General features: G+C 45.7%; 1 protein-coding gene across 7 annotated transcripts in view; it reads right to left on the bottom strand.

Annotated features, from left to right (window-relative positions):
* Positions 1–15,804, bottom strand: part of PDE8B (phosphodiesterase 8B) — a 310,368-nt gene that overhangs the window by 95,868 nt on the left and 198,696 nt on the right. For all 7 annotated transcript variants that reach the window (XM_049866266.1, XM_049866271.1, XM_049866276.1 and 4 more), the window contains 3 exons: positions 13,247–13,387; positions 11,404–11,492; positions 9,177–9,237 (listed from right to left, as the gene is read on the bottom strand). In XM_049866266.1, the coding sequence (XP_049722223.1) occupies positions 9,177–9,237; positions 11,404–11,492; positions 13,247–13,387 (291 nt within the window). The remainder of the gene's footprint in view (positions 1–9,176; positions 9,238–11,403; positions 11,493–13,246; positions 13,388–15,804) is intronic.

The raw sequence follows: 15,804 nt of genomic DNA, 5'->3' as shown, positions 1-15,804 counted from the left end.
ATCACTGCAGGGCAGAGCACTCCCAGGGTCCAGAGCTCCAGAGCTGCTCCTGCCAGTGTGCAGGACACCCTCCCACCCCCACATCTTGTGTCCACCTGCAACTAGACGGCCTCCTCCCCCACTGGGCTCCTGCCTGGAATGTTCTCTGTTTACCCTCCCCCTTCATCTCCCAGCTTCAGACCTCTGGGTCTTCAAGAAACCTGTCATGAGCAGCTACATCAGCCACCAAGGAGGAAGTTGTCTGACCCTCCTCTGGGCCAAAGCTTTCCCCCCAGGGACACACTCTGTCGCTGCATTCTCAGTACACCTGTCTGACTCCCCTGGCCCCTGCTGTGATGCCTGCTGCCCCATCCCCTCACAGCCTCCCACAGGTCCTCCATCCACAAGTGCTGCTGCACTCGGCTGACCTTATCTCTTCAGGGGTTGGCTCTTTAAAATGTGGTTTCTCTGAAAAAAATGTGGTTTTGCAATATCAGAGGCCTTTCTTGAAATAGATTCTTGTAAATATATACTAATGCTAAATGGAAAGTTTTGGATAATTTTGTTTACTTAGTGGCTTTACCAAATATATCGACAAATACCTTGGAGCCGCCCCTTCTGTGAATAAGGTACATATGTACAAACTCTACGTCACTGTACTTACCAACCATGTAAAATACATCCCTAAAATGGTGAATATCATTTTCGGGGAAAATTAAAGTCATGTTTTCAGTTGAAGTGCTCTTGTTCTCCAACTTCCTTTTAAGAAGTCACACTTGGATACGAGTCTTGGAAGAATACAGCAAATAGTCTTTGTAAGACCAGGTGATGCATATATTGGCTTCATAGAGATCAAAACTCTACCTGTAATAGTTTGGGACTCAACAGAAGCTGCATCTTTAATTTCCTATGCCTTCCAAAGTTTATTGTGTTAGGGAGTAAAAATTAGTTTTCAAAATAATTTCCTGAGTGTCTCCTGGGCATACACAGCAGGGAGAACAAAGAGGCATAATCCATGTCCCTGCCCCAAGGTGAGAACTGACCCAAAGCAACATAAGATGAATGGTCCAGTGGTGACGCAGACAAAAGGCATCATAGTCACCGGGGGTACAGACATAGGCTGGCAGGTCCAGGAAGACTTCTTGGAAGGAAGAGAACCCAAGCTGAGTCCTAAAGGACAAGGAAGCAGCAAAGGGTCCATGCGCTTTCAAAAACATGTGACAGGTCCCAAACAGTGGGAATTCAGAACAAAATGAAACCTGTTTTTATCACTAGGGATTAGCAATGAACAGAAACTGGCAAATTAATTCAAGGTGCCTTTCTCTCTTCATTCCCCTCACCAGCCACTCTCTCCTCTCAGTTTTACTCTCTTCCCTCCTCCTACCCCTCAGCTCCCCCTTAGATCAGACCTCCCCATCTTCTCTGTGAACTCCCCACTACCCCACAGCCTCCTCTAATCTGTGCCCACGCTAGGTAGAGTGATCTTCACAGAACACGAACCCAATCAGGCTCTGTTTCTTCAGTGACTCTCAATGCCCTCAGGGTTCCTGGGTTGTGAAATGGTTTGCACTTGACTACCAGCTGACAGGTTGGCAATTGAAACCCACCCAGCAGTGCCACAGAAGACAGGTCTGCCTTGAAAGCCCTATGGAGCAGTTCTACTCTGCACACAGGGGTCGCCATGAGTTGGAGTCAACTTGATGGCAACTAATAACAACAACAACTAATTGAAAGGCTGGTGATTCAAACTCACCCAGTGGTGCCACAGAAAAAAGATCTGGCGATCTGCTTCCATAAAGACTACAGGCAAGAAAACCCTGTGGAGCTCAGTTCTATTCTGTGACACGTGGGGTCGACCTGAGTCAGCTCCGACTCTACAGCAGCAGACCCCGATGCCCTCAGGCTAAGTGCAGACTCAGCCTGGCACGCAAGACCCATTGTGGTCTGCCCAGCTGTCTTTCCAGTCTCACCTTTTGCCATTTTACCACACCCATTCCTTCTTCTGGCCATTCCAAACCACATTCAGTTTCCTAAATGCACCGAGCTGAGTCCCTCTTCTCTACTTGGTATGTTCCGTTAACCTCTGCTCAGAGCCGTCTTTCCTCTTCCTTTCCCATTTCAGATATCTGATGATATTCAGGAAAGAGGCCCACCCTGCCCAGCACAGTCTGATACCTCAGGCTGAGCATATGTCTTGCTCCCTGACTAGTCTCCTTGTAGCAGAAGCTGTCATTTATCTTAGGACCCCAAGCACCCAGTGCATGGTAACTGCTCAGTAAAGTTTGTAAACAAGACATCACCTCACACACTTCTGACTGGTTAGGTTCTGCATCACCTGCCTCACATGCTCCCTTTACAAATAAAAGACAATAGTGCTGCGCCACTGAGAGGGTCACATCGGGTAGAGGAGGGCAGTGGGGAGAGAATCAAAGTAGCATGTATTTGGTTGCTCAGCTCCCCAATTTGTACACAGTTTTTTTTTTTTTTCCTTACCACATGCAGTGCTCAAGTTAGCTATAATTTGAAGCCTGCTCAATTAGGGATCTGGAACTTTAGCCAAGTGGGCTCTCTGAAAGACAGTACCGAGACATATTAGACTGTCTTAGGATTTGCCACTCTTAAAGTCCCCATTTTTTCACACCCTGGAGGAGAAGGCCAAGAATTGTGAAAAGGCCGCTCAGGGAAGATGCATGCCGGGAAGGAATAAGGGGAATAGGACTGCCAAATGTGGGGAGAGTAGAGGCCAGAGGGCACTGAAGGCCCAGGACACCCCCAATAGAGCCAGTCTGGGTGTGGGGACCAGGGTCACAGGTGGGAGCCTGTTATCTTGAGGATGGTCCAAGCATGTGTAAAGCCAGATGGAAAAGTCTTTGGATTCCTCTTAGGCCTAAGGGGGGAAACTGGAAGGAGTATGGGTAAAAGAAAGAAGGGTCAGGAGGGAAGAAGAAAACCAAAATGAGTATAGGCTAACTCCTTCCTGGAGCACTCAGCACAAACAAGAGTATGGTCCTTGGGGCAGGGATGGGGAGCCTGCTGGAAAGGACAAACAACGGTTTGGTGGAGCTGTCAGGTCACACTCAGCCACTGCTCTCGTTCTCAGCGGGGTGAAGGCCCTGAGCCTGCTGAGAACAGAGCACAGTCTCCTCGTCTGACATGTCAGTAAAAGCTGGCTGAGCCCAGGATGAAAGTCTACCCAGCTATCAACTGGTGGCTTTGGCCTGTTTCCACAATTGGACAGGAGGGTATTTGGATTTGGGGATGCTGGTCATCTCCCTCAACCAGCCAACTCTACCCACTGCTGGCTAAAGCATTCCTAAAAATGTCTGGACCCTTTGAGAATAATCCTCTCCCCACTCTGCAGCCCATCAGAAAGTCGTCCCTAAGGGTGAAAGCATTCCTGGGGGCCTCTTGCAGCCCAGCTCAGGGGAATGAGTTGCAGCATTGTTTCTGGGAGGCTCAGTAAGTCTGCAGGGCTGGTGGGCTCTGCTCCCTGATGTCCCAGTCCTGGAGCTGGTTCTCTGGCAGAAACTAGACTGTGAATTGCTCACCACGTCCTCTGTCACCTGTGAGAGGGCACAAGCAGGTGAACTTATGATAGGAGCTAGTAGGAGAAGAAAGGTCTAGACCAGCGCTGCCCAACAGAAACATGAGGTGAGCCACAAATGCAAACCACATGTGTGATTTTAAATTTTTCAGTACCACATTAAAAGAGTAAAAACAGGTGTGATTAATTTTAATATTTCATTTAAAACATTATGTCCAAAATTTTATCACTTCAATGTTTAATCAATATGAGGTTGAGATATTTTTGATGAGATATTTTATATACTTTTTTTTGTGTGTACCAAGTCTTTGAGACCAAGTCTGTATTTTACATTTACAGCACATCCCAATCTGACGAGCCACGTGTAGCTAATGCTCCCAGTGCTGAGCAGCGTGGGTGCAGAGCATAAGCCAGGCGTGGGCTGAAGCTGACCTGGGGTCCTCCCACACTGCAGGGCTCTAAAGAACCCGGGTTAAAAAATAAAATAGGGTCCTCATATTCAGGAGGGGAAGGCCAAAGGATACTGAAAATAATCTTTCTATTTAGCCCAGAACAGACTCTGCTCATTAACCAATGATCAAAACCGATACCATCCGAGTCTCGAGCTATTCATCTAGTCCAGTAGCTCTCAAACTATAGAGAGAATCAGTCCCTGAGGGCTGTGGGTCTGACTTTGCATTTCTAACTGGTTCCTAGCCCGCTGCTGCTGCTGGTCCAGGGAATCACACTCCGAGAACCACTGATCTAGTTCATGCTCTGGCAAATGAGTGTACTCCCTAGGTGACTTTTCCTCCTGAGTGCTCAGCCTACTTCTATTTGATTACCTCCCATGGTGTGGAACTCACCACCCACTGAGGCCACTGACTTTGTTAAATAATTCTTTTTTATGTTGAGCCTAAGCTGCTCCCCTAAAGCTTTCCTCTGCTTTTGCCTTCGGGGCCTGTCCCTCCTTCCCCACACCAAGCCTTCACAAAACTGAAGGCCCTGCTTCTCCTTCCTGCTCTCTGACCCTCTTTACCCTTCACATCGTGTTTGGGGCACGTCTGACAGGCTTAGTCTTATGCAGCAGTGTTACAGTAAAGCCCTATTTGTTTCTAAACTTTACAACAATTTCAGGACTAAATAGCTTACTATGAAACAAAATATGCATGACCCCCAAAAGTGTACCTCGAAGCAAGACTGCACCATTGTAAATTTGGCCAATTTGGCCCTCATTTCTCAAACCAGTTACATATGTAAGAGTGCTTTTAAAGCAATGACTCCTAAATGTTGGTCCCCAGGCTGATATTAGGCTGAGACAACACCTACATCAGCCTGCAGTGAAAGAAGCGAACCCTGATGGCACAGTGGTTAAAGCACTCAGCTCCTAATCAAAAGGTCGGCAGTTTGAACCCAGCAGCAGTTCCTAGGGACAAAAATATGGCAGTCGCCTTCCATAAAGATTACCACCTTGAAAACCCTACGAGGCACCTCTACTCTGTCCTACAGGGTCGCTATGAGTAAGAATCAATTCCACGGCAATGGGTTTTGGTGCGGTAAAAGAAACAAGTAGGGAGTTTTTTCAACAAAGCCAAATTCAGTCAAATTAAATAACTGTTCTTCATTCAGAGACTAGGTCCTTCCTATTGTTTCATGGTTTAAATAACCTTTCTGTCATTAAATGAGGGTCAATGAAATCCCACAGGCAGAAACCCCTACTTTCCAGCTCTGTAAAGCCCTGTGCAGAGTCAAAGTGGAGCTGGTCTCATTCTGCTAACCTGCCTTTGTCTTGGAAGAACCTTGAACAGCCAGAGAGCAGAATGCTTCCTCTGAGGTTGGCCGTGGTCCTTCCCCTGCACAAGCCTACCCTCCTGCCCTCCACGCTGAACAAGAAAATCTGTTCTGGAGCTGCTCATTGGGTGGGCTGTGGTCCCTGACTTCACAGGAAAACCACTTCCCCTTCTGTGATGTGAGACATCTGTGCCTCCCTGAGGGTTTCTCTACGGCCTTGTGTCATCCTTCCCTCAGAAGAGGGCCAGGCAGTCCCCATGGACACTGCCAGCTGCAGCCCCAGCCTCCTGCCTGCTGGATTCCCGCACTCTCTCCCTGGGGCTCCAAGCCTACTACTTGTACATCTGGCTTCCTGGATGGTGCAAACAGCACTCAGCTGCTAACTGAAAGATTGGTGGTTTGAGTCCACTCAGAGGCACCTTGGAAGAAAGGCCTGGTGATCTACTTCTGAAAAATCAGTCAAAACCTTAGAAGTTCCTGAGTGGCACAAATGGTTAAGCGCTTGGCTACTAACTAAAAGGTTGGCAGTTGGAACCCACCCAAAGGCACCTCGACAGAGAGGTCTGGTGACACACTTCTGAAAGAGAACAGCCATTGAAAACTCTGTGGAGTGTGGTTCTACTCTGAAAACACGTGGGGTTGCCATGAGTCCGAATCCACTCAATGACAACTGGTTTGGTTTTTTGTTTTTTTTTGTACTGCCCATATTCTCATGTCTGAGGCCTGGAGGAGAGTGAGACCAGGGGATTCTTGTCTGATTGGGCTGGGGGACGGCAGTGTTGAAGCCCCTCTGCTTTGGGCCAAGTTCCCCTTCCTCAGGGCCTGCTCATCAGAGCTGGTATAATGCCAAGGTCCTGGAAGCCTCCTCTGCCCTATGAGCCTGATTCCCAGACACAATGGCAGATTACTGGAATTACACAGTTTGAGTCACGCATTTGAATTTGGATCTTCACCTCATGAAAAGAAAAAAGCCTCAGAGAAAACCAGGTCCTCACATCTTCACTGATAGGAATACAGGCTTTGAAACAGGATGCAGGGGTTGGCATGAAAGCAAAGGGGGCCCAGGGAAGTGTGTGTGTGTGAGGGGGATTTCTGCAGGGTCTGGGTAAACTTTCCCCGGCCTAAGAAAGTGGGAAATTTGAGAAAGAAAATTATCTTCTAGAAATAGGGTAGGCAAACCTTTTCTGTGAAGGGCCAGTCAATTCTTTAGGCTTTGCAGTCTACACAGTCTCTGTCGCAGCTACTCAACTCTGCCATTGCAGTGGAAACAGCCTCAGACACCATGTAAACGAATGAGCCTGGCTGTGTTCAAATAAAAATTTACTTACAAAACAGGCCAAATTTGGCCTGTAGACTGTAGTTGCTGCCACTTATTCTAGACAAACTCTAAATGGTCTCCTTAGGTTCCTGCCTTGTATGCTTCTCCAGCTCTCGGTTCACACCTCCGTTTATTCTGTTCACCTGTCCATGGCCCCCATGGACTTCGGGGCGCAGGCTTTGTGTCCCTGGTGCCAGCATAGATGTTTAATACATATAAACGGGAAGTGTGTGTGTGTGAGAGAGAGAGAGAGAGACTGTGTGTGTTTGTGTGTGAGTGTGCAAAACAGGGAGGCAATGTTTACAGCAAACAAATTTCACTGAGCATTTCCAGCCTTTTGGCAAAGAGCTACAGGGTTCACACAGGAAAAGAGATCTTTGCTGATGACAAGCATCACCCAGAAGACAGCAGCATGGCTCACCATCTCATCCCTTGTTAAAATGCAAACGCATGGGCAGATTCTGACGTCAGGGCTAAGCCCCAGAAAGCAGCGCCACCGGAACCGCCTGCAGACAGGCAGCTCCCCCCTCTTGGGAGCCCTTCCTGTCACACATTCCATTGCCATTCACTTCAGCCTCCTTCTGTGAGGAGGAGAAACACTGGCTAGTCAGAGAGAGAAGAATGCTCATTATTGGAAGATCTAAGTGTCTCTCTAGGCCTGTGCAGCACCATTAGGTGACGTCAATGGCTCAGGGCATCAGAGCTCAGTGTTTTCGCTCTTCTCAGGACACCAGCTAACTCCTGGGAGAGAAGATGCTTCTATTTAGAGCCTCAGAAAGGAAGAGGTGGCCCCTGGCTTCTGCATCCTTAAGTCCTTAAGTCCTGCGCTGAGGGCCTGCCTGCTTTTCCTGGGAGGCAGAAAGGCTGGCAGAAAACCAAGATTGAGACATTCGTGTTAATTCAAGCCAACAGTTTCAAGGACCTACTGTGTGCCAGGCAGTGTGGGTGCACACAGACAAGCACAGCCTGGTGACCCTGCCAGGGGAAAGAGGGACATTTAACACACAAAGAGCTCTGATGGGTGGGGCGGGAGATATGAGTCAAAGAAGGGGCTTTAGGGACCTTGAGGAGGGAAAGGTTACTTTGCATTTCTTGGGCTGGACCTTGAAAGACTGGTAGGATTTGTACAAATGGAGTTGCAAGGGCACTGGTGACAGGGAGATCGGGGTCCCATTCATTAAGCACGAAAGGGAGGAAGGAAGAGAGCAAGGCTAGGCTAGTGTGGGAAGGGTGTGCTTGGTTTTGGACATGAACTGTGTACTTGGGTTAGTTTCTGGCATAGGAATGAGTGAGTCCAGGTGGGCCCGTGTTCTGCCCTGAAGAGCTACAGCCAATAAATGTTGGTTTGCACTGCCTGCGTTCCATGGTTCGTCTCTAAAGAGACACTGTCTGTGTCACCTGTCAGGAAGACCTCCACTTACATCACCATCCTTCCTCCTGGTACGTCTATCATTTGCTGAACATCAATTTCCTTCCTTTCCCAGAGGTCCTTTCCTACCTGTATGACTTTATATTAAGTGACAATTTCCTGGTTCCAGATGAAATACTCAGGCATTTTACGTTGAAAAAGCATTATGAAGACGCATACGGATATGGACACATTTGATGCATTGAGACAATTGACTAAACAACCCTACACAGCTTACCCTGACTTCCTCTGGAGGAGACCACTTCTCACCAGCAGGGGCCAAAGCATCCCGGGGATCTGTGGCCCCCAGTTCATTTCCTTGCCCTGCCTGGACTTCAGCGACTTATCATGCACTTCACAAGTCTCTACCACATTTGATTTAAATGGCATTATGCCCAGAAGCCCTTTATATTCTGGAGAGATACTGTCCCTTTTTAAAAAAGCTTCATCAAAGTCGAAGACTATATTTTGTATGTTTTCAAAAACAGATCATTGGTAATTAATGTTTGTTGAGTACTTTTTAACCCACAAATTTTAAAGCATGAAATGAAAGGACACATAACCCAGTACAGAAAAAAAAAAAAAAATTTTTTTTTGTTTTTAGTACTGAAAGTCTAAATCAAATAGAAAAAATAACAATGGATTTAAAAAGATACCAATGTTGCTCTGTATTATAAAACTACCAGAAAAAGTTACTAAATATAGCAGCTTATTAAAATTGTTACTTCAGAAGATAACACTCTAATGTATTGCTCTGCACGATGCAATGGAAGAAAAAAAGTCACAGTACTAATTTGCAGTGAGTCTTGGTTTTGATAGGAATTTGTAAGGGTGAAACGCTCTAATGGATATAAACTTTTTAAGAAACAGATAGCAAAGAGAACTTTTTTTTATCTGCAGGAAGAATTTTATGCTGTCATAAAATACATTAGTCTAGAGCTTAGCCACAAGCAAAATCAAAACTGTTGTGCACTACTAATAAAGTAGTCTAGGCTTGCAGGGGAATTTTTTATTAATATTTGTCAGAGGAGCCTAATTTTTCCATAAACCTTAATTGGCAACTACAGTAAGACATGGAGAAAGACAAGCTGAGCATAGAGGAGAATGTAACGCATGGACAAGCTGACAAAGCAAATGGAGCAAACTGAATACCGTACCTGCTTATTATTGTCAGTGGTACAACACAGTTTCTTGAGGGAGACAAAATGCCTAATTTTCCTAATAACATAAACAATCAGTTATTAGTGAGTCAGATATTAGATGGTTCATCAAATCAGCAAATGAAAATATTAACAGTCTTCTTAAAGCAAAATTCCACTGTCCATTCCAGAGCAGACTTAAAATTCAGACAAAGCTTCATCTATAGAAAACGCGCTTTTCACACATGTGCACACGTGCCTTCACACACTGTGCCTCCCTTCTGATCGCAGCAGACTGTGAAACACTTTCCTAATGGGTATTTCATTTGATAACTGACTCCTGAAGTTTGGCTCATAGATATCTTCAGTAATAGGATGAAATTCTACTACAGACAAAATTAGTTTTAATTCTGCTGACACTAATGATTTTATAGCTTATATAAAAGGCTCATTTGAACAATGAGCAATTTCCATGGTTGCTGTTTTTATACTTAATACTCCTTATTCTTCATAGCATGGGCATCATTATGGTAGTGTCTTTCAGGCAGAGAAAAATCCTCTTATTTCAAGGTCAAGACTAGATCCTGAAACTCATGACCACAGGGAGACCAGGCAAAGAACCACAGGTGCCCCAGCCATGCCATGAAATACAGCGAGTTATGTTGGATTTTATAATAATGGCTTCTTTCTCTCTCTCCATCTGGATCAGTTTTCTCTAGAGGTCTCTGAAGAGAGCATCAAAAATACTGTGTAATTTGTAACGAGCTTGACCGAACAGGAAGAGGTAAAATTTCTCTACTTTTAATTAGAACTGCCTTTGAGAGCTCACTGCCTACAAGCAGTTGGGGAAAAATAAAACTGGACAAAAGGCCTTCTTTCTCTTATCCATAAAATCAGAAAGATCAGAAAAATGTAATCTGATGGAAATTCCTGGGCAAAAGTGTCTCTCCTCTGCTTTGGTTACTAATCATCTGGTCAGGCACACACAAAGTGATTCTTAGCTTCAGTTTTCTGAGGAGTTGGCCTAAGGATGATGATAAAAACAAAGCGACAGCCATGGGCACTGTCTCCATCCTGTGTGGCCTCTGAGTGCTAACCGCTTGGGCAATGGAGATACGAAGGCCTGTGCTGCTCAGGAGGAGGGCCGGAGGGTGGGTGGGCAGCCTCTCTCTGCAGCACGTCACCCTTGGTCAGGCGCCTATCAGTGCCCAGGCCATCCAGAGTGAAGGGAAACGGGACCACCAATGACAAAATGACGTGAAATACTGGGCGGTAGTCTCTGAACTGAAAGGGGAACAATTTCAAAACTAACCAAACAAGTAAAATTGGAGAGAAAACAATCCACAAATACTTTGTTGCTTTTATGGAATTTTGGGTTTTCTAATTATGCAACAATTTTCAAGGCACTTAGATCTTCCTAAGAGTCACTGGTGGGACTCTCCTGTTCCAGCTACCGGCACATTCACTGCCATCTTTTTTTTTTTTTTTTTTTTCCCCATAACGTCATGCAACCTGTGTATCCCTTATAAACCTATACCATGAGGTTGGTGTTGACCTTCAGGTTGGTTTACAAAGGCTCATCAGTAATTTATTTTTAGGGGACTCTGTTTGGCTCTGTAAACCTTCTCACAAAATTTAACTGGGAAAAGGGAAAGGAATTGCATATTTACCTTATCTCCCCACAAAATAAATAGGCTTCTCTGGTAATCTGAGATGAAATGGAATCAAATTCCCTCAGTTCTTAATCAGATACGCCATTTTCTCCCTAACCTGTGACCTTCAGGGCTCTCCTACCCCATGTGGAACAAGGCCCATGCTAGCCTAGAGAGGACCGGCAGAGAGCTGGTGCCACAGAAGGAGAGAAGGCTGACTCCCTCCCTGAGAGGGCTGAGGCCGGGGGCTCTGGCTGGAGAGCAGTGCATCATGAAGGGCAAGGCTTAGAAATTGCGTCCTTTCAGAGGGTAGTGGGGACGAGAGAACCAAAGAAAAGGTGGAGGTGGGAAGTTGGGGTGACGCTTTATAAAAGACCATAAGCAGGAAAAGAGTGGGAGAGGGAAAGCTCTATCAATCAGAGGCCGATGCTGAGAGGGCAGAGGTGCCCTTACTATGCATCCTGTGCAGCCCAACTCTACCGAATTTATGGGTCGAATCCTTATCCTGGGATTTCAAAATGCAAACACAACATCCTTGTAGGCCCTGAGTCTTTATCTTCAGCTAAAAGAAGATTTCAAGAGCTTGCTCTCACCCTCCTTGGCCAATCACTGGCGTGATCTTCACATGCTGTTGGATGCTGTCTCCGGATTTCCGTCTGGCATAGTAAACCCCCTGCCACTCCTACATGGACAAAGATAGCTCTTAAAATCCTCCAGTCATGGCTTCTGGCTGCTTTACAGAGGGTCTTATCAGATGGAGTAAAAACGTTCCCACATGCTTTAGTTACATTTCACACAACAGGCTGTATCAACACACCCACTGCAATGCTGACTAACATGAGGCTCACAGTCACAATACACTGAGGACCATCACTCAGCATGCCCACCACCAGGCTGTTTTGTGGGTCCCAGGACACGTAACCAGTAATCCAGGATGGGGACAAAGTGGTAGATCCCTGCTCTGCCCCTGTGATGCCACCGCTGGTTCAGGGATTCTGCTGAGGTCTTTCTCAAATTCTTCACAACAACCTTGTGAGCTTGATATTATCATCCTTAATTTACGAATGGGTGAACTGAGGCTCAGAAACCCTGGTAGTGTAGTGGTTAAGAGCTATGGCTGCTAACCAAAAGGTCAGCAGTTTTAATCCACCAGGTGCTCCTTGGAAACCCTATAGGGCAGTTCTACTCAGTTGTCCTACAGGGTTGTTATGAGTCGGAATCAACTAGATTTCAATGGGTTTTAAACTGAGGCTCAGAGAGTATAACCAATTTGCCCACATCACGAAGTGGAAGACCTGGCTTTAAATTCATATCTCTAACTCCCCTGGCAGCCCATCACCTTTCTAACACCCTCTGTGGCCTCCCAGCCAAGGCATCCCCAGAGTTAGTCTGGTTCCTTGCAGAGTTTCTATGGATGAGACAAAGTAGGTCCTGGGCTGGGATGAAGAGCCGGGTGACCTCAGGGTGAACCCTGGGGCATGTCCACTATTTCTGGGAGGGAGAGGTTAAATCAGAAACTGAGATTCCCTGTAGCCATTCTTGCCCTGTCTCTCCAGCAAGGTGGCTCATGGGTATGCATATCAGGTCACCAGATGTGTGGCAGGATTCTTTTGGAAAAATTTCAGGAGTAAAACTACTATAATGTCCTGTTTCCTTTTTAGTCTCATTCCCCTAATTTGGTTTTTGAATAATTTTGGCCATCATATATAATTCAAACCCACTGCATCCCTAAAAAAAGGCCCTATTTTCGTCCATCCCTATTCAATGAATATAATGCTTATCTAACTATTTCACATTAGAGAAAGGAAGATGAAAGAAATAATATGTGAGAAAGCATTCCAAATGCTTAAAATGTACAGGTAGTTCCAGCTTTGAGAGCCAATGTTCTCCTGGAAGAGAGGCTTGAGGGAAAATCCCTACTGCATTTATTCCGTTGCCTTCATCTGCCTGGAAGCAAGTGAAAGCCACTGCTGGAACAGGTGCGGTAGCGAGAAGTAAGCTACCCGTCTATAATGAACTGTGATAAAGAAAACAGATAAGGAAAAATTGGCAAACAAACAAAAAAACTGGGTCTTATGAAATAGTGATATTAAATACTTCAAGTTCTGCCAACACCAGAGAAATGAAAACACATACAACAGCTCTAGGGTTGGACCTTAGCTCATAAAGAGGCACAATATGCTGTCAGTAACAGGGGGTATAGTTATGCAAAGGATGAAATTGCTTTTTACAGAATCATCAGCTTCTATATCAACATAATCCACAGATATACTTGACGTCCGAAATTATCTCAAAGTAGCCATTTTGCAAACATAAAAATTTTCATTTAAGTATAACATCATTATATACTCAGATCTTAGGGATATCACATAAGAACTCACAGAAGAAAATGCACTGGGGAGGAGTATGTGGATTTGTTTTGCTTGTTTGACCCACCTTTCCCTTCTTGATGCATGTGTTGATGGTGTCGAGAAGGTCTGCCCGGTTCTTGTCACTTTTGGGCAGCTCAGCAAGTTCTTTCCCCAGGAGCTCACCTTTGTGGTAGCCCATCATCCTTTCAAAGGCGGGGTTGACATACTGTTGAGGGGAGGAGGTTACAGGTCAGTGCGGGGACTGGAGGTGGAATGTGCACTCTGTAGGAGCACTTGGTGTTGGGATGCAGAGGAAACGTGCTAGAATGTCAAATGCAAAGTTCTCAAGGCAACTGCTCTCTAATACAGGTGTCCACCAGTCCCCTCTATGCCCAAACCCACCCTATCTCCACAACTTAAGCCTTTCCACAGCAGTTGCTTCCCTCCCGAGCAGTAATTTATTCATTCAACTGCCACCCCCAGCATCTCTATCCTCTGGAAGAAATCAGAAGAAAATTCTTCATCAGGAAAAGAGCAGAAAGCCCTAATCTACTGGTGCCAGTTTTTGGTGGTTCTCATTCATTACCTACTGCCCCAGGAAATAAGGAAAAACTGAAATAACAGTTAGCGAGAACTCAATTCAATAGGTTTTGGCTTATATTAGTCACATCTCATGTCTCCTTTCTAATTGCCACTACCTAACACAGCCTTACTTGCTGAAAGTGAAGACGACTTGAGGCACGCACTGATGAAGATCAAAGACTATAGCCTTCAGTATGGATTACACTTTAACATAAAGAAAACAAAAATCCTTATAACTGGACCAATAAGCAACAACATGATAAACGGAGAAAAAACTGAAGTTATTAAGGATTTCATTTTACTTGGATCCACAATCAATGCCCATGGAAGCAGTAGTCAAGAAAACAAACAATGTATTGCACTGGGCAAATCTGCTCCAAAAGACTTCTTCAAAGTGTTGCAAAGCAAAGATGTCATCTTGAGGACTAAGATGTGTCTGACCCAAGCCATGGTATTTTCAATTGCCTCATATGCATGTGAAAGCTGGACAATGGAAAATGAATATCAAAGAAGAATTGACACTTTTGCATTATGGTATTGGCAAAAGAATACTGAATACACCGTGAACTACCAGAAGAACGAACTAGTCTGTCTTGGAAGAAGTACAGCCAGAATGCTCCTTAAAAGCTAGGATGGAGAGATTCTGTCTCAGGTACTTTGGACATGTTATCAGAAGGACAAGTGCCTGGAGAAGGACATCATGCTTGGTAAAATAGAGGGTCAGTGAGAAAGAAGAAGACCCTCAAGGAGATGGACAGACGCAATGACTGCAACAACGGGCTCAAGCATAACCACTGTGAGGATAGCGTAGGATCAGGCAGTGTTTCAGTCTGTTGTACACAGGGTTGCTATGAATCTGCACTGCCTAAATGACAGCTAACAACAACAGCAGCAATCATCAAGGCTATGGTTTAGGGCATTTCTTCTCTAACTTCAACAATAAATTCAGTCAACTGCTTGGACGGGGTAGCCTGTCCAGTCTGGGAGCAGGGTATGTGAAGAGAGGCTCCCCTTGGCACATCTCTGGAGCCAGCAGACTCAGGAGGTTTCTTTCCAAGACTCTGCCCAAGGTCCTGGAATTTAGAGCCATTACCTGAGCTGCCTCCACCCTCCAATTTCTTTTCAAAGAACACAGTCATCAAGTGAGGAGTTGAGTGAAGAAGGACAAGTGACAGAGAATGCAAGAAAATGCGAGGGCACTGCATCCAGGCCACAAGTTTCTTTGGGCAAAATTCACATCCATCCAATGCTTCAGAAATGTTCTTGCAAGCTGTAATCACTCTTGCCCTTAACTATGGTGACAGCAGTCATGAACCAACTGACACAGGGATACTTGGAGAGCTATTCCTTTGGGGATGTAGCTTCTATTAACAAAATTAGCCCAGGCTTGAAGGGGTCAGGAAGGTGCTCAGTGCCCTGAGTACCAGGCCTTATGGGGTGTGGGTGAAGAGGAGGTGGTGGCGCTGTGTTCACTGATCTCTAGACCCCTCCTGGTCCCATTACTACATATGACAGAGCCACCACCCTCTTGGGCTGGGCAGGACATCACTTACAGTGCGGCTCTGGTTCCCTAGCCCACCGCCTGCATGTTGCAGAATGCCTGCACCCCTCTCACCTCCAGGCCTTTGTCCATGCGCTCTCTGCCTAGAATGCCCTTACCTATCTGTTTGCCTCACCACCTCTGATTCATCCCTCTCCTCCTTCAGGAAGCCTTCACTGACCCCCTGCCCAGTCTGTGTTGGTGCCACTCCTAAGGTCTCCCACTCTCTCCTGTGCAGGCCTCTAGTGCACCTGTTACAGAGAATTTAAGTTTTTATTTATTTCTGTGGCTCCCACTAGACATTAAATCCTCAGGGGCAAAAGCTACATTGGATTTATCTTTGGATGCTCACGGCTGCTTAGTAAATATTTGATGACTGAATAGATGACATTTGAGAATGTATTGTTTTCCTTATTTGTTGGCTGTATTCTCATACCTTTTCATACATGCTTGTTCTATCTTCCCTAAAAAACCCACCACCGTCGAGTCTATTCTGACTCATAGTGACCCTATAGGACAGA

Source organism: Elephas maximus, chromosome 2 (assembly GCF_024166365.1).
Source record: "Elephas maximus indicus isolate mEleMax1 chromosome 2, mEleMax1 primary haplotype, whole genome shotgun sequence".
Lineage (NCBI taxonomy): Eukaryota > Metazoa > Chordata > Mammalia > Proboscidea > Elephantidae > Elephas > Elephas maximus.
The sequence above is the reverse complement of the archived record's forward strand: the minus strand, read 5'-3'. Positions and strand labels throughout refer to the sequence as shown.